Source organism: Bombina bombina, chromosome 3 (assembly GCF_027579735.1).
Source record: "Bombina bombina isolate aBomBom1 chromosome 3, aBomBom1.pri, whole genome shotgun sequence".
NCBI lineage: Eukaryota > Metazoa > Chordata > Amphibia > Anura > Bombinatoridae > Bombina > Bombina bombina.
This window is the reverse complement of record NC_069501.1, coordinates 1,269,528,194-1,269,547,292: the sequence shown is the minus strand read 5'-3', so window position 1 is coordinate 1,269,547,292 and position 19,099 is coordinate 1,269,528,194. Positions and strand designations below refer to the sequence as shown.

General features: G+C 44.2%; 1 protein-coding gene across 1 annotated transcript in view; it reads left to right on the top strand.

Annotated features, from left to right (window-relative positions):
* The first annotated feature begins 477 nt into the window (after positions 1-477).
* Positions 478-19,099, top strand: part of LOC128652729 (protein sel-1 homolog 3) — a 611,474-nt gene continuing 592,852 nt past the window's right edge. Inside the window, exon 1 of the mRNA XM_053705661.1 lies at positions 478-1,006. Coding sequence (XP_053561636.1) covers positions 478-1,006 — 529 coding nt within the window. The remainder of the gene's footprint in view (positions 1,007-19,099) is intronic.

The following is a 19,099-nucleotide window of genomic DNA, read 5'->3' as shown; positions in this document are numbered from 1 at the left end:
TCTCTGTCTGTTTAATGCTTTCAGCCTCTAAAAGGGGACCTGTTCTTCATTTTACATGCCACAATGAGAGGGGGGTTCCTCCCCTATTTAAAGATTTTAGATGTCCAGATCAGTAAATTCTAACCAATCAGGACTAGTGTTGGACACACTAATGGCCAGAAATGAGCCTAATCACTGATTGGTTAATACTGTCTCAAAGTATAGATTCTGTGTAAAAATACAACATATAACATTTGTAGTACCTGTAGTAGCATCACTTATATAGGAAGAACTTCTTAAGCATAAAAAGTATTAAAGGAGCATAGGTTGCAATTACTGTAGATTTGTTGACAATAGTTGTGTTAATATACTTTACCAGGACGTATAGTTCATAACCAGCTGTAGCTGTTGTGGAAGATAGTGTGTGTATTAATCCTAGAATAGAGGTACCTTGCACATTACCTAAATAAGTTCAAATTGACTACACTTTTGTTTCTGATGCAGCTTGTTGTATCTCATAATGGAATTACAGCCCAAACCACAGATAAAGCTTCCATAGAGATCCTTAATCCTCCAGAGCGGCTGTCTCAGGGACACGTCCTGCTTATTCTGTATCGCTGTGAGGATCTCCAGGTGGTCCATGTAGAATTGTTGGCATCTTCTCTCACAAAGACAGCAGTGGGTGTATTTAAGAAACGTTGGACTTGCAGCCCCGGCGAGTCAGGGGTGAAGGAGGTCAGGCTGGATTTACCAGACCAGATTGTCTACCGAGAGGACTATTTCATCAGATATCCAGTATATATCCGTGATGCTTTTCTGAGGGGTTGGATTTCAGAATATTCCAGTGATATCAACATCCCCGACACAAGTGCCTACAGTAGTGGAGTGGTAAGGACTTTCCACTTCATAAAAGCCCTCCCTCCGTACAGTCGCCCATACAAACAGCACCACAAAACAATAAGATGGGACCAGAATCTCATTTGGCAGATCAGAAAGGATAAGATCCCCCAATGTGAGGTTGAACAAGGTAAGAAGAATATTTACATCTCCCATTTATATACTGTACATTATAGTTATTTGAATTTAACTATGTTTAACCCCTGCAAAGGCTCTAAACAAATAGTTGAAATTCAGAACAGCAATACACCACTGGAATCTAGCTGATTACTTCTGATGACCCAATGACAAGAGGCATTTTTGCAGCCACCAATCTGCAGTAAGCTCAAAGAAGTACATGTCTCCTGAGCCTACCTATATATGCTTTTCAACAAAGAATTCCAAGAGAATGAAGTAAACTGGTTATAGAAGTAAATTTGAAAGGTCTCAAAGTTGCATGTCCTATCTGAATCATGAAAGTTCCATTATTTCCTATCATACATACAAATAAGCAGTATTTAAAATGTATAAATATTGTTTAAGCCAATAAGGAAGTGCCTTTAAACCAATGAGCATTTGCAGGAAGTACCTTTAAACCAATGAGCATTTACAGGAAGTACATTTAAACCAATGACCATTTGCAGGAAGTACTTTTAAACCAATGAACATTTGCAGAAAGTACCTTTAAACCAATGAGCATTTGCGGGAAGTACTTTTAAACCAATAAGAATTTGCTGGAAGTACCTTTAAACCAATGAACATGTGCAGGAAGTACCTTTAAACCAATGAGCATTTGCAGGAAGTTCTTTTAAACCAATAAGCATTTGCAGGAAGTACCTTTAAACCAACAAGCATTTGCAGTAAGTACCTTTAAACCAATGAGGATTTGCAGGAAGTACCTTTAAACCAATTAGCATTTGCAGGAAGTTCTTTTAAACCAATGAGCAGTTGCAGGAAGTACCTTTAAACCAATGAGCATTTCTTCTGTTAAGTGTGATCAGTCCACGGGTCATCATTACTTCTGGGATATTACTCCTCCCCAACAGGAAGTGCAAGAGGATTCACCCAGCAGAGCTGCATATAGCTCCTCCCCTCTACGTCACTCCCAGTCATTCTCTTGCACCCAACGACTAGATAGGATGTGTGAGAGGACTATGGTGATTATACTTAGTTTTATATCTTCAATCAAAAGTTTGTTATTTTAAAATAGCACCGGAGTGTGTTATTATCTCTCTGGCAGAGTTTGAAGAAGAATCTACCAGAGTTTTTGTTATGATTTTAGCCGGAGTAGTTAAGATCATATTGCTGTTTCTCGGCCATCTGAGGAGAGGTAAACTTCAGATCAGGGGACAGCGGGCAGATGAATCTGCATAAAGGTATGTAGCAGTTTTTATTTTCTGACAATGGAATTGATGAGAAAATCCTGCCATACCGATATAATGTCATGTATGTATACTTTACACTTCAGTATTCTGGGGAATGGTACTTCACTAGAATTACACTGTAAGAAATACATAAAGCTGTTTAATAACTAGAGATTATGTTTAACGTTTTTGCTGGAATGTAAAATCGTTTTCATTTGCTGAAGTACTGAGTGAATAAATGTTTGGGCACTATTTTTCCACTTGGCAGTTGCTTAATCTGTTTTCTGACAGTTTCTGTTCTCCCTCACTGCTGTGTGTGAGGGGGAGGGGCCGTTTTTTGGCGCTTTTACTACGCATCAAATATTTCAGTCAGCAACTCATTGTATTCCCTGCATGATCCGGTTCATCTCTACAGAGCTCAGGGGTCTTCAAAACTTATTTTGAGGGAGGTAATTTCTCTCAGCAGAGCTGTGAGAATTATAGTTTGACTGAGATAAAAAACGTTTATTCTGTAATTTGTTTCCTGCTTTCAGAATTTGTTATCTTTGCTAATGGGATTAAACCTTTGCTAAAGTTGTGTTGTTTACAAGGATTGAGGCTATAACTGTTTCAATTTATTAATTTTCAACTGTCATATATCTTCTGTGCTTCTTAAAGGCACAGTACGTTTTAATATTATTCTAATTGAATTGTATTTCCAAGTTGCAAGTTTATTTGCTAGTGTGTTAAACATGTCTGATTCAGAGGATGATACCTGTGTCATTTGTTGCAATGCCAAAGTGGAGCCCAATAGAAATTTATGTACTAACTGTATTGATGCTACTTTAAATAAAAGTCAATCTGTACAAATTGAACACATTTCACCAAACAACGAGGGGAGAGTTATGCCGACTAACTCGCCTCACGTGTCAGTACCTACATCTCCCGCTCAGAGGGAGGTGCGTGATATTGTAGCACCGAGTACATCTGGGCGGCCATTACAAATCACATTACAGGATATGGCTACTGTTATGACTGAGGTTTTGGCTAAATTACCAGAACTAAGAGGTAAGCGTGATCACTCTGGGGTGAGAACAGAGTGCGCTGATAATATTAGAGCCATGTCAGACACTGCGTCACAGGTGGCAGAACATGAGGACGGAGAACTTCATTCTGTGGGTGACGGTTCTGATCCAAACAGACTGGATTCAGATATTTCAAATTTTAAATTTAAACTGGAAAACCTCCGTGTATTACTAGGGGAGGTGTTAGCGGCTCTGAATGATTGTAACACAGTTGCAATACCAGAGAAAATGTGTAGGTTGGATAAATATTTTGCGGTACCGACGAGTACTGAGGTTTTTCCTATACCTAAGAGACTTACTGAAATTGTTACTAAGGAGTGGGATAGACCCGGTGTGTCGTTCTCACCCCCTCCGATATTTAGAAAAATGTTTCCAATAGACGCCACCACAAGGGACTTATGGCAAACGGTCCCTAAGGTGGAGGGAGCAGTTTCTACCTTAGCTAAGCGTACCACTATCCCGGTGGAGGATAGCTGTGCTTTTTCAGATCCAATGGATAAAAAGTTAGAGGGTTACCTTAAGAAAATGTTTGTTCAACAAGGTTTTATATTGCAACCCCTTGCATGCATTGCGCCGATCACGGCTGCAGCGGCATTCTGGATTGAGTCTCTGGAAGAGAACATTGGTTCAGCTACTCTGGACGACATTACGGACAGGCTTAGAGTCCTTAAACTAGCTAATTCATTCATTTCGGAGGCCGTAGTACATCTTACTAAACTTACGGCGAAGAATTCAGGATTCGCCATTCAGGCACGCAGGGCGCTGTGGCTAAAATCCTGGTCAGCTGATGTTACTTCTAAGTCTAAATTGCTTAATATACCTTTCAAAGGGCAGACCTTATTCGGGCCCGGGTTGAAAGAGATTATCGCTGACATTACAGGAGGTAAAGGCCATGCCCTGCCTCAGGACAAAGCCAAAGCCAAGACTAGGCAGTCTAATTTTCGTTCCTTTCGTAATTTCAAAGCAGGAGCAGCATCAAATTCCTCTGCACCAAAACAGGAAGGAGCTGTTGCTCGCTACAGACAAGGCTGGAAACCTAACCAGTCCTGGAACAAGGGCAAGCAGACTAGGAAACCTGCTGCTGCCCCTAAAACAGCATGAATTGAGAGCCCCCGATCCGGGATCGGATCTAGTGGGGGGCAGACTTTCTCTCTTCGCCCAGGCTTGGGCAAGAGATGTTCAGGATCCCTGGGCGCTAGAGATAATATCTCAGGGATACCTTCTGGACTTCAAATACTCTCCTCCAAGAGAGAGATTTCATCTGTCAAGATTGTCAACAATCCAGACAAAGAAAGAGGCGTTTCTACGCTGCGTACAAGAGCTCTTGTTAATGGGAGTAATCCATCCAGTTCCACGATCGGAACAGGGACAGGGGTTTTACTCAAATCTGTTTGTGGTTCCCAAAAAAGAGGGAACTTTCAGACCAATCCTGGACTTAAAGATCCTAAACAAATTCCTAAGAGTTCCATCGTTCAAGATGGAGACTATTCGGACAATTTTACCTATGATCCAAGAGGGTCAGTACATGACCACTGTAGATTTAAAAGATGCTTACCTTCACATACCGATTCACAAAGATCATTATCGGTACCTAAGGTTTGCCTTCCTAGACAGGCATTACCAGTTTGTGGCTCTTCCATTCGGATTGGCTACAGCTCCAAGAATCTTCACAAAGGTTCTGGGTGCTCTTCTGGCGGTACTAAGACCGCGGGGAATCTCGGTAGCTCCATACCTAGACGACATTCTGATACAAGCTTCAAGCTTTCAAACTGCCAAGTCTCATACAGAGTTAGTGCTGGCATTTCTAAGGTCACATGGATGGAAGGTGAACGAAAAGAAAAGTTCACTCGTTCCTCTCACAAGAGTTCCCTTCCTGGGGACTCATAGATTCTGTAGAAATGAAGATTTACCTGACAGAGGACAGGCTAACAAGACTTCAAAGTGCTTGCCGCACCCTTCATTCCATTCAACACCCGTCAGTGGCTCAATGCATGGAGGTAATCGGCTTAATGGTAGCGGCAATGGACATAGTACCCTTTGCACGCTTACACCTCAGACCACTGCAACTGTGCATGCTAAGTCAGTGGAATGGGGATTACTCAGACTTATCCCCTTCTCTGAATCTGGATCAAGAGACCAGAAATTCTCTTCTATGGTGGCTTTCTCGGCCACATCTGTCCAGGGGGATGCCATTCAGCAGACCAGACTGGACAATTGTAACAACAGACGCCAGCCTTCTAGGTTGGGGTGCCGTCTGGAATTCTCTGAAGGCTCAGGGACAATGGAGTCAGGAGGAGAGTCTCCTGCCAATAAACATTTTGGAATTGAGAGCAGTTCTCAATGCCCTCCTGGCTTGGCCCCAGTTGACAACTCGGGGGTTCATCAGGTTTCAGTCGGACAACATCACGACTGTAGCTTACATCAACCATCAGGGAGGGACAAGAAGCTCCCTAGCTATGATGGAAGTATCAAAGATAATTCGCTGGGCAGAGTCTCACTCTTGCCACCTGTCAGCAATCCACATTCCGGGAGTGGAGAACTGGGAGGCGGATTTCTTAAGTCGTCAGACTTTTCATCCGGGGGAGTGGGAACTTCATCCGGAGGTCTTTGCCCAAATACTTCGACGTTGGGGCAAACCAGAGATAGATCTCATGGCGTCTCGACAGAACGCCAAGCTTCCTCGTTACGGGTCCAGATCCAGGGATCCAGGAGCAGTCCTGATAGATGCTCTGACAGCACCTTGGGACTTCAGGAGGGCTTACGTGTTTCCACCCTTCCCGTTGCTTCCTCGATTGATTGCCAGAATCAAACAAGAGAGAGCATCAGTGATTCTAATAGCACCTGCGTGGCCACGCAGGACTTGGTATGCAGACCTGGTGGACATGTCATCCTGTCCACCTTGGTCTCTACCTCTGAAACAGGACCTTCTGATTCAGGGTCCCTTCAAACATCAAAATCTAACTTCTCTGAAGCTGACTGCTTGGAAATTGAACGCTTGATTTTATCAAGACGTGGGTTTTCTGAGTCAGTTATTGATACCTTAATACAGGCTAGGAAACCTGTTACCAGAAAGATTTACCATAAGATATGGCGTAAATACCTATATTGGTGTGAATCCAAAGGTTACTCTTGGAGTAAGGTTAGGATTCCTAGGATATTGTCTTTTCTACAAGAAGGTTTAGAAAAGGGTTTATCTGCTAGTTCATTAAAGGGACAGATCTCAGCTCTGTCCATTCTGTTACACAAACGTCTGTCAGAAGTTCCTGACGTCCAGGCTTTTTGTCAGGCTTTGGCCAGGATTAAGCCTGTGTTTAAAACTGTTGCTCCACCATGGAGTTTAAACCTTGTTCTTAATGTTTTACAGGGCGTTCCATTTGAACCCCTTCATTCCATTGATATAAAGTTGTTATCTTGGAAAGTTCTATTTTTAATGGCTATTTCCTCGGCTCGAAGAGTCTCTGAATTATCAGCCTTACATTGTGATTCTCCTTATTTGATTTTTCATTCGGATAAGGTAGTCCTGCGTACTAAACCTGGGTTCTTACCTAAGGTAGTTACTAACAGGAATATCAATCAAGAGATTGTTGTTCCTTCTTTATGCCCAAATCCTTCTTCAAAGAAGGAACGTCTACTGCACAACCTGGATGTAGTCCGTGCTCTAAAATTTTACTTACAGGCAACTAAGGAATTTCGACAAACGTCTTCTCTGTTTGTCATTTACTCTGGGCAGAGGAGAGGTCAAAAAGCTTCCGCTACCTCTCTTTCTTTTTGGCTTCGTAGCATAATTCGTTTAGCTTATGAGACTGCTGGACAGCAGCCTCCTGAAAGAATTACAGCTCATTCTACTAGAGCTGTGGCTTCCACTTGGGCCTTCAAGAATGAGGCCTCTGTTGAACAGATTTGCAAGGCTGCAACTTGGTCTTCGCTTCATACTTTTTCCAAATTTTACAAATTTGACACTTTTGCTTCATCGGAGGCTATTTTTGGGAGAAAGGTTCTTCAGGCAGTGGTTCCTTCTGTATAAAGAGCCTGCCTATCCCTCCCGTCATCCGTGTACTTTTGCTTTGGTATTGGTATCCCAGAAGTAATGATGACCCGTGGACTGATCACACTTAACAGAAGAAAACATAATTTATGCTTACCTGATAAATTCCTTTCTTCTGTAGTGTGATCAGTCCACGGCCCGCCCTGTTTTTAAGGCAGGTAAATATTTTTTAATTTATACTCCAGTCACCACTTCACCCTTGGCTTTTCCTTTCTCGTTGGTCCTTGGTCGAATGACTGGGAGTGACGTAGAGGGGAGGAGCTATATGCAGCTCTGCTGGGTGAATCCTCTTGCACTTCCTGTTGGGGAGGAGTAATATCCCAGAAGTAATGATGACCCGTGGACTGATCACACTACAGAAGAAAGGAATTTATCAGGTAAGCATAAATTATGTTTTTGCAGGAAGTACCTTTAAACCAATGAGCATTTGCAGGAAGTACCTTTAAGCCAATTAGCATTTGCAGGAAGTGCTTTTAAACCAATGAACATGTGCAGGAATTACCTTTAAACCAATGAGCATTTGCAGGAAGTTCCTTTAAACCAATGAGCAGTTGCAGGAAGTACCTTTAAACCAATGAGCATTTTGCAGGAAGTACCTTTAAACCAATGAGCATTTGCAGGAAGTACCTTTAAACCAATAATCATTTTCTTCATAAATGGAAAGAGTCCACAGCTGCATTCATTACTTTTGGGAAATAAGAACCTGGCCACCAGGAGGAGGCAAAGACACCCCAACCAAAGGCTTAAATACTCCTCCCACTTCCCTCATCCCCTAATAATTTTTTGCCTTTCATCCCAGGAGGTTGGCAGAGAAGTGTCAGAAGAGTGTTTTCGTCTCTTATGGAGGGTAGTACTCTTCGACATGGGACGGGAGTTTTAATTAATCCTGTCAGTCTCTCCGTGAGGGCTTGGATGAAAGTTAGAGTCCGGAGATGCAGGAAGAGTCTTTCTGCGAAACCATCCCGACTTATTTTAACAACTCCACAAGCAATAAGCGTTGTCAAACTTCGCTTTGCTGCCTGCTTTCTTCTCTCAAGTCCATGGCGGAGGCGAGGCTACTAGGGTTGCCACCTCAGCCATGTTTTCCTGGACACTTATGAGTTGCACATGCTGCAGGGTGTGCAGGGAGGAACATGTACTGTGTTTCTGGACAGCACTATTCATATTCCTCCCTGCACACCCTGCAGCATGTGTAACTTATAAGTGTTCTGTATTTTAAGGGATGGGTGGCAACGCTAGAGGCTACTATCCGTCACACTTGAAGGGCCGTGTTACTGTTCCACGGTGTGGATTCCGGTAAAATCGTTTCATTTTACTTCTTCATGATTGTACTGTAACTCATTTGTTCTGGCAAACTCAAATAAAAAATACAGGGTCTCAGTGGGACTCCTTTAATATCTTGGAATTAAGGGTTAATACCTCCTGAGGGGGATTACAGTGTTTTTTTTAATCATGTTTGTTATGTGATTCAATCTGCTTATGTGTAGTGTTTACTGGGCTCGTGGCTTTTGGAACATAACAGCCTTTCGAAAGGGAGCGACCTTCCGGTCGGGCGCGCTTTTTTGGACTGTACTGTTCACTTTGTGACCGGGTGTGTTTACGTTCTGGTCTCCCATTTCCGCATTCCTGACTGTGTAGCGAAGGAGAAATCTAGTCCGCTGGAGTCTGGTTCATAGGAGGTGGTGAGTGCCCCAGCCATTGTGGGTGTCAGGTGCCGTTTAAATTGTTTTATATTTAGTCCATTTTTTGGTATCCCTTATCCAGTTATGGAGGATACTGATGTTGAGATTGTTCAACTTTCTGATTCAGATTCTTCGTCCTGTGACGAATGGGAATTGGCCCCATTGACTCAGGTCAGTCAGTTATGTTCTTTAGGCCGTTCTAGAGCGCCTTGTTCCTCGGGCTCGGGATTCAAGGGACTGCTGAGCCATCCGCCTCGGGGGGCCCTATCCTCCGGGAGGCGAGTTCCCTACCGCTCCCTACTACTACGCATGCGGGTAACCCAGGTTAGGTTTTTTTCTTCCTCGGAGGGTGGATTGTTCCCCTGGAGGTTGTGGCACGTTGTCACTTTTACATACTTTTGGCACTTGCGCGTCTACAAAGTGCAGATGTTTATTTGTGATTATTGTGTTCGTGCTCGATTGCCCCAGGTCTCTGGGCCACAGGAGGGCATGTGCAGTTCCCTGCGGGTATATCTGTTCCTGAGTGTTGTGCCTTTTGTTACAGGCTGGCTTGCCTTCATGTTCTACTCAGACACGTTTTTGAGCTGTTTGGGGACCCTATCCTTCTCGGTTGTGGGACTCATCATTCTCCTCCTTGAATGGCTCACCTCGTTAGACATGGGGAGATGAAGTAATCTCCTTTAAGTCCTGTTATCGAGATCCTTCCCAGTTTTGTTGGAAGAAGAGGGTTTCCGTTAGGCTGGTCCTGCAGATCTTTCTGTTCTTCCTGGGCGTTAACCCTTTAGTCCCATGTTTGTCTGTTTTTCTTCCTCGCTCTCTGAGGGCGGATTTAGCCAGCTTGGCAGTTATGACCCTGGTTGCAGGCTGGTCCTGCTTGGGTTCAGATCTTCTGTCTCGCGGCTTATTCAGACACGTGGTGCCTAATATACCTTGCTGGTCAGGTTGGGGTGCCGAGTGCTCTTAACATTATTTGTGTTTCTTGTTATTTGTCTTACAAGTTTCAGTAAGCATTCTTAAGAGGACTTGCGGGTCCGTGCGGCTCTCAGGATTATTTCAGTCCTAAATAAATGTCTCTGGTGAAAATTAGAGGGTTTAGCGCCTCTTTCCATCTAAAGGGGAGGAGAGTCCACGGCTTCATTCATTACTTATGGTAATTAAGAACCTGGCCACCAGGTGGAGGCAAAGACACCCCAGCCAAAGGCTTAAATACCTCCCCCACTCCCTTCATCCCCCAGTCATTCTTTGCCTTTCGTCACAGGAGGATGGCAAAGAGGTGCCGAAGTTTCGGAGGTCTCTTATGGAGAGTACTACTCTTTACTATGGGACAGGAGTTTAAGTAGCCCTAGCAAGCCTTTCAGTTGAGGGCCTGGGTGAAAGTCCGGAGATGCAGGGAGAGCTCTCCTCTGCAACACCATCCCGACTCATATTAACAGCTCCTACAGCAATCAGCATTGACGAGTTTCGTAGACTGCTTTCTTCTCTCAAGTCCATGTCAGAGCAATGCTACAACCTGTTACACTTGAAGGGCCGTGTTCCTGTTCCACGTTGTGGATTCTGGTAAGATCGTTTAATTTTTTATTATAGGATAACACAGAAGACATGGCCACAGTGTGGCGCCATTTATCTTTGTAGAATCAAGGGTTAATATTCCTGGTAAGGGAATTATTGAACAGGGGGGTTTATACATGATATTGTTTATTGTGTCATTGCTGCGTTATGTGCGGGATGAGGCTCTGGTAATGTGGTAGAACTGACAGATTTATTTCCGGGAGTTTTGCGCGCCCTTTGTTTTGGCGCGTTTTCTCCTTTAGGCAGGGGTGGTCCTGTTAGGGCTCTTCAATTCTGGTCTGATCTGCGACGGAGGAGGCGAAGCGGTTTCTCTAGTCCTGGTCATAGGAGGTGGTGAGTGCCCCGGCCATTGGCGGTTATAAAGGTGCCTGTTCTTAATTTTGCTAATTAAGATAAAAGCTATGGAGGATTCTGACGCGTTGGAGAGTACTCCCTTTTCTCCAACATAGGTGTGTCCGGTCCACGGCGTCATCCTTACTTGTGGGATATTCTCTTCCCCAACAGGAAATGGCAAAGAGCCCAGCAAAGCTGGTCACATGATCCCTCCTAGGCTCCGCCTACCCCAGTCATTCTCTTTGCCGTTGTACAGGCAACATCTCCACGGAGATGGCTTAGAGTTTTTTAGTGTTTAACTGTAGTTTTTATTATTCAATCAAGAGTTTGTTATTTTGAAATAGTGCTGGTATGTACTATTTACTCAGAAACAGAAAAGAGATGAAGATTTCTGTTTGTATGAGGAAAATGATTTTAGCAACCGTCACTAAAATCCATGGCTGTTCCACACAGGACTGTTGAGAGCAATTAACTTCAGTTGGGGGAACAGTGAGCAGTCTCTTGCTGCTTGAGGTATGACACATTCTAACAAGACGATGTAATGCTGGAAGCTGTCATTTTCCCTCTGGGATCCGGTAAGCCATGTTTATTACGATTGTAAATAAGGGCTTCAAAAAAGGGCTTATTAAGACTGTAGACTTTTTTTGGGCTAAATCGATTGATTATTAACACATATTTAGCCTTGAGGAATCATTTTATCTGGGTATTTTGATATAATAATATCGGCAGGCACTGTTTTAGACACCTTATTCTTTAGGGGCTTTCACAAAGCATAGGCAGAGCCTCATTTTCGCGCCGGTGTTGCGCACTTGTTTTTGAGAGGCATGGCATGCAGTCGCATGTGAGAGGAGCTCTGATACTTAGAAAAGACTTTCTGAAGGCGTCATTTGGTATCGTATTCCCCTTGGGGCTTGGTTGGGTCTCAGCAAAGCAGATACCAGGGACTGTAAAGGGGTTAAAGTTCAAAACGGCTCCGGTTCCGTTATTTTAAGGGTTAAAGCTTCCAAATTTGGTGTGCAATACTTTTAAGGCTTTAAGACACTGTGGTGAAAATTTGGTGAATTTTGTACAATTCCTTCATGTTTTTTCGCATTTGCAGTAATAAAGTGTGTTCAGTTTAAAATTTAAAGTGACAGTAACGGTTTTATTTTAAAACGTTTTTTGTACTTGTTATCAAGTTTATGCCTGTTTAACATGTCTGAACTACCAGATAGACTGTGTTCTGAATGTGGGGAAGCCAGAATTCCTATTCATTTAAATAAATGTGATTTATGTGACAATGACAATGATGCCCAAGATGATTCCTCAAGTGAGGGGAGTAAGCATGGTACTGCATCATTCCCTCCTTCGTCTACACGAGTCTTGCCCACTCAGGAGGCCCCTAGTACATCTAGCGCGCCAATACTCCTTACTATGCAACAATTAACGGCTGTAATGGATAATTCTGTCAAAAACATTTTAGCCAAAATGAACTCTTATCAGCGTAAGCGCGACTGCTCTGTTTTAGATACTGAAGAGCATGACGACGCTGATATTAATATTTCTGAAGGGCCCCTAACTCAGTCTGATGGGGCCAGGGAGGTTTTGTCTGAGGGAGAAATTACTGATTCAGGGAACATTTCTCAACAAGCTGAACCTGATGTGATTGCATTTAAATTTAAGTTGGAACATCTCCGCATTCTGCTTAAGGAGGTATTATCCACTCTGGATGATTGTGACAAGTTGGTCATCCCAGAGAAACTATGTAAAATGGACAAGTTCCTAGAGGTGCCGGGGCTCCCAGAAGCTTTTCCTATACCCAAGCGGGTGGCGGACATTGTTAATAAAGAATGGGAAAGGCCCGGTATTCCTTTCGTCCCTCCCCCCATATTTAAAAAATTGTATCCTATGGTCGACCCCAGAAAGGACTTATGGCAGACAGTCCCCAAGGTCGAGGGAGCGGTTTCCACTTTAAACAAACGCACCACTATACCCATAGAGGATAGTTGTGCTTTCAAAGATCCTATGGATAAAAAATTAGAAGGTTTGCTTAAAAAGATGTTTGTTCAGCAGGGTTTCCTTCTACAACCAATTTCATGCATTGTCCCTGTCGCTACAGCCGCATGTTTCTGGTTCGATGAGCTGATAAAGGCGGTTGACAGTGATTCTCCTCCTTATGAGGAGATTATGGACAGAATCAATGCTCTCAAATTGGCTAATTCTTTCACCCTAGACGCCACTTTGCAATTGGCTAGGTTAGCGGCTAAGAATTCTGGGTTTGCTATTGTGGCGCGCAGAGCGCTTTGGTTGAAATCTTGGTCGGCTGATGCGTCTTCCAAGAACAAGCTACTTAACATTCCTTTCAAGGGGAAAACGCTGTTTGGCCCTGACTTGAAAGAGATTATCTCGGATATCACTGGGGGTAAGGGCCACGCCCTTCCTCAGGATCGGCCTTTCAAGGCAAAAAATAAACCTAATTTTCGTCCCTTTCGTAGAAACGGACCAGCCCAAAGTGCTACGTCCTCTAAGCAAGAGGGTAATACTTCTCAAGCCAAGCCAGCTTGGAGACCAATGCAAGGCTGGAACAAGGGAAAGCAGGCCAAGAAACCTGCCACTGCTACCAAGACAGCATGAAATGTTGGCCCCCGATCCGGGACCGGATCTGGTGGGGGGCAGACTCTCTCTCTTCGCTCAGGCTTGGGCAAGAGATGTTCTGGATCCTTGGGCGCTAGAAATAGTCTCCCAAGGTTATCTTCTGGAATTCAAGGGACTTCCCCCAAGGGGGAGGTTCCACAGGTCTCAGTTGTCTTCAGACCACAGAAAAAGACAGGCATTCTTACATTGTGTAGAAGACCTGTTAAAAATGGGAGTGATTCATCCCGTTCCATTAAGAGAACAAGGGATGGGGTTCTACTCCAATCTGTTTATAGTTCCCAAAAAAGAGGGAACGTTCAGACCAATCTTAGATCTCAAGATCTTAAACAAGTTTCTCAAGGTTCCATCATTCAAGATGGAAACCATTCGAACTATTCTTCCTTCCATCCAGGAAGGTCAATTCATGACCACGGTGGATTTAAAGGATGCGTATCTACATATTCCTATCCACAAGGAACATCATCGGTTCCTGAGGTTCGCATTCCTGGACAAACATTACCAGTTCGTGGCGCTTCCTTTCGGATTAGCCACTGCTCCAAGGATCTTCACAAAGGTACTAGGGTCCCTTCTAGCTGTGCTAAGACCAAGGGGCATTGCTGTAGTACCTTACTTGGACGACATTCTGATTCAAGCGTCGTCCCTTCCTCAAGCAAAGGCTCACACGGACATTGTCCTGGCCTTTCTCAGATCTCACGGATGGAAAGTGAACGTGGAAAAGAGTTCTCTATCTCCGTCAACAAGGGTTCCCTTCTTGGGAACAATAATAGACTCCTTAGAAATGAGGATTTTTCTGACAGAGGCCAGAAAAACAAAACTTCTAGACTCTTGTCGGATACTTCATTCCGTTCCTCTTCCTTCCATAGCTCAGTGCATGGAAGTGATCGGGTTGATGGTAGCGGCAATGGACATAGTTCCTTTTGCACGCATTCATCTAAGACCATTACAACTGTGCATGCTCAGTCAGTGGAATGGGGACTATACAGACTTGTCTCCGAAGATACAAGTAAATCAGAGGACCAGAGATTCACTCCGTTGGTGGCTGTCCCTGGACAACCTGTCACGAGGGATGACATTCCGCAGACCAGAGTGGGTCATTGTCACGACCGACGCCAGTCTGATGGGCTGGGGCGCGGTCTGGGGATCCCTGAAAGCTCAGGGTCTTTGGTCTCGGGAAGAATCTCTTCTACCGATAAATATTCTGGAACTGAGAGCGATATTCAATGCTCTCAAGGCTTGGCCTCAGCTAGCGAGGGCCAAGTTCATACGGTTTCAATCAGACAACATGACAACTGTTGCGTACATCAAACCATCAGGGGGGAACAAGGAGTTCCCTGGCGATGGAAGAAGTGACCAAAATCATTCTATGGGCGGAGTCTCACTCCTGCCACCTGTCTGCTATCCACATCCCAGGAGTGGAAAATTGGGAAGCGGATTTTCTGAGTCGTCAGACATTGCATCCGGGGGAGTGGGAACTCCATCCGGAAATCTTTGCCCAAGTCACTCAGCTGTGGGGCATTCCAGACATGGATCTGATGGCCTCTCGTCAGAACTTCAAAGTTCCTTGCTACGGGTCCAGATCCAGGGATCCCAAGGCGGCTCTAGTGGATGCACTAGTAGCACCTTGGACCTTCAAACTAGCTTATGTGTTCCCGCCGTTTCCTCTCATCCCCAGGCTGGTAGCCAGGATCAATCAGGAGAGGGCGTCGGTGATCTTTATAGCTCCTGCGTGGCCACGCAGGACTTGGTATGCAGATCTGGTGAATATGTCATCGGCTCCTCCTTGGAAGCTACCTTTGAGACGAGACCTTCTTGTTCAGGGTCCGCTCGAACATCCGAATCTGGTTTCACTCCAGCTGACTGCTTGGAGATTGAACGCTTGATCTTATCGAAGCGAGGATTCTCAGATTCTGTTATCGATACTCTTGTTCAGGCCAGAAAGCCTGTAACTAGAAAGATTTACCACAAAATTTGGAAAAAATATATCTGTTGGTGTGAATCTAAAGGATTCCCTTGGGACAAGGTTAAGATTCCTAGGATTCTATCCTTCCTTCAAGAAGGATTGGAAAAAGGATTATCTGCAAGTTCCCTGAAGGGACAGATTTCTGCCTTGTCTGTGTTACTTCACAAAAAGCTGGCCGCTGTGCCAGATGTTCAAGCCTTTGTTCAGGCTCTGGTTAGAATTAAGCCTGTTTACAAACCTTTGACTCCTCCTTGGAGTCTCAATTTAGTTCTTTCAGTTCTTCAGGGGGTTCCGTTTGAACCCTTGCATTCCGTTGATATTAAGTTATTATCTTGGAAAGTTTTGTTTTTAGTTGCAATTTCTTCTGCTAGAAGAGTTTCAGAATTATCTGCTCTGCAGTGTTCTCCTCCTTATCTGGTGTTCCATGCAGATAAGGTGGTTTTACGTACTAAACCTGGTTTTCTTCCAAAAGTTGTTTCTAACAAAAACATTAACCAGGAGATTATCGTACCTTCTCTGTGTCCGAAACCAGTTTCAAAGAAGGAACGTTTGTTGCACAATTTGGATGTTGTTCGCGCTCTAAAATTCTATTTAGATGCTACAAAGGATTTTAGACAAACATCTTCCTTGTTTGTTGTTTATTCCGGCAAAAGGAGAGGTCAAAAAGCAACTTCTACCTCTCTCTCTTTTTGGATTAAAAGCATCATCAGATTGGCTTACGAGACTGCCGGACGGCAGCCTCCCGAAAGAATCACAGCTCATTCCACTAGGGCTGTGGCTTCCACATGGGCCTTCAAGAACGAGGCTTCTGTTGATCAGATATGTAGGGCAGTGACTTGGTCTTCACTGCACACTTTTACCAAATTTTACAAGTTTGATACTTTTGCTTCTTCTGAGGCTATTTTTGGGAGAAAGGTTTTGCAAGCCGTGGTGCCTTCCATTTAGGTGACCTGATTTGCTCCCTCCCTTCATCCGTGTCCTAAAGCTTTGGTATTGGTTCCCACAAGTAAGGATGACGCCGTGGACCGGACACACCTATGTTGGAGAAAACAGAATTTATGTTTACCTGATAAATTACTTTCTCCAACGGTGTGTCCGGTCCACGGCCCGCCCTGGTTTTTTTAATCAGGTCTGATAATTTTTTTCTTTAACTACAGTCACCACGGTACCATATGGTTTCTCCTATGCAAATATTCCTCCTTAACGTCGGTCGAATGACTGGGGTAGGCGGAGCCTAGGAGGGATCATGTGACCAGCTTTGCTGGGCTCTTTGCCATTTCCTGTTGGGGAAGAGAATATCCCACAAGTAAGGATGACGCCGTGGACCGGACACACCGTTGGAGAAAGTAATTTATCAGGTAAACATAAATTCTGTTTTTATCTAAGTCTTTTTCCTGTGTTTATTGTAAAGATCCGGTAGACCAGCCTATGCAACTATGTTCCACATGCCTTGATAAATGTCTAGTACTATTGAGCTGTCCACCTCTGAGGGTTCTCTGTCCCGTGAGGTGCTTTCCCTAATTGCGTCCCCTATTCCACATGCAGCGCCCCAGAGTCCGACTGTTACCCCTTCAGGAGAGATTTGCTGGCCGCCAGATTTTGCGGACCATCTTCAAACGGCAGTCTATAAAGTGATCCATGCTTTACCGTGTTCTGTAGTACGACGATGAGGCCCAATCCGATGCTTCAGAGGGGGTCCCTTCTAGTTCGGAGTCCGTGTCATCTAAACCTCCTGTGGCGTAGGAGCCTGGCTATAGGTTTAAAATTGAGAATTTGCGCTTTTTGCTGAAGCAAGTGCTTGCTACTGTGGAGGTTCCGGAGCCGAAGCTTCCAGAGGAACCTTCCATTCCTAAGCTGGAGAAGGTGTATGAGGACAGGGTGGTGCCCCAGACCTTCCCGGTTCCTGTAAAGATGGCAAATATTATAAAGAATGAATGGGAGCGATTAGGTTCATCCTTTTTTCCCTTTTTCTAACTTTAAGAAGCTTTTCCCCGTTCCGGAGGCCCAGCTTGAGCTGCGGGGAACCATTCCCATGGTGGATGGAGCTATCTCCACGCTCGCTAAGCGTATGACTATTCCTCTAGAGGATAGCTCGTCGTTCAAGTAGCCCATGAATAAAAAGTTGGAAAACATGTTAAGGAAAATGTTTCAGCACACAGGGTTTGTTTTTCAACCGGCAGCAGCCGTCGCCGCGGTTGCCGGAGCTGTGTCATATTGGTGTGATTCTCTGTGCGAGATGATTGAGGGCAAGCCCTCTTTAGAAGAGGTACAGGAAAAGATTAAGGCTTAGAGCTTGGGTATATGTTTCCCATAAGTAATGAATGAAGCCATGGACTCTCCTCCCCTTTTGATGGAAAACATAAATTATGCTTACCTGATAATTTAATTTCCATCGTGGGAAGGACAGTCCACGGCTCCCGCCCGTATCTCCAGTGGGCAGCCCTAAATTTAATATTTTCTTCTGGCACCATTTATACCCTGATATTTCTCCTACTGTTCCTTGTTCCCTCAGCAGAATGACAGGGGGATGAGGGGAGTGGGAGAGGTATTTAAGCCTTTGGCTGGGGTGTCTTTGCCTCCTCCTGGTGGCCAGGTTCTTTATTCCCATAAGTAATGAATGAAGCCATGGACTCTCCTCCCCACAATGGAAATGAAATTATCAGGTAAGCATAATTTATGTTTTTCCGCCGGTAGTAGTGGTGTTGCTTTAGGAAATTGTCCTTTAGTAGTTCACTTCCTCATTGAGAATTTTTGGATTTTGTCCGTTTCTCCTTGTGGATGGGTCACCTTCGTGGGCCTTGGATTCCCTTCTGGAGTTGGTTGTTCCTTTTTTTCAGGACATTAGACAGTGAGGTCTTTTGAGCTCCGGTTAGGGGTTGTTTCCCGGTGTTGGGAATGCTCTGCATCTCCTTCTTGGGATAGAAGAGGTCCTAGTGGTTTTCACTCATATGGTTCAGGTATTGCCATCTAGGTAGCATCCAAACCCATGTTTTTCTGTCCTCTGACTTCGAATCTGAGGTGATGTGGAGGTGTGATGTTGCTTTGTTGTATGTAGAAGAAGCTTCAGTTTAAAAAATGAACTGACTGTTTTTAAACTGAAGCTTCTTCTACATATTGGATACATGTTGGAAAGTTCAAACTAAAGATAAATATATCGCCAGAAAGGAGCGCCCTCTTTAGAAGCTCAACCTAATTAGAGTTTCCAAAATAAGAGGACAATATACCATCCACATAACTCCAAAGACTATCTAAGGATAAAGAGGAGTTACGTCTGCTTTCTACAAATACTCCAAAGACTGTCTAAGGATAAAGAGGAGTGGTGTATGTGTCATACAACTTATAGAAGATAACTAACGATCTTTCACCACGGCCGAATATAGCGGTCACCATGGCAACATAGAACACACTTCAACCAGTGCACTGGTAACATTGTAACGGTCACGTGAGTAGAAAACTCCATCTGACTTATTCAGATATATAAGGAGCTCCGGAACAATATATAATTTTAAAGGGCCATCTATAACATTGCATATTTATACCCAAGGCAATACATCAGGGGAGACGTCCCCTCCAACATACTTGTATTGCAAAAA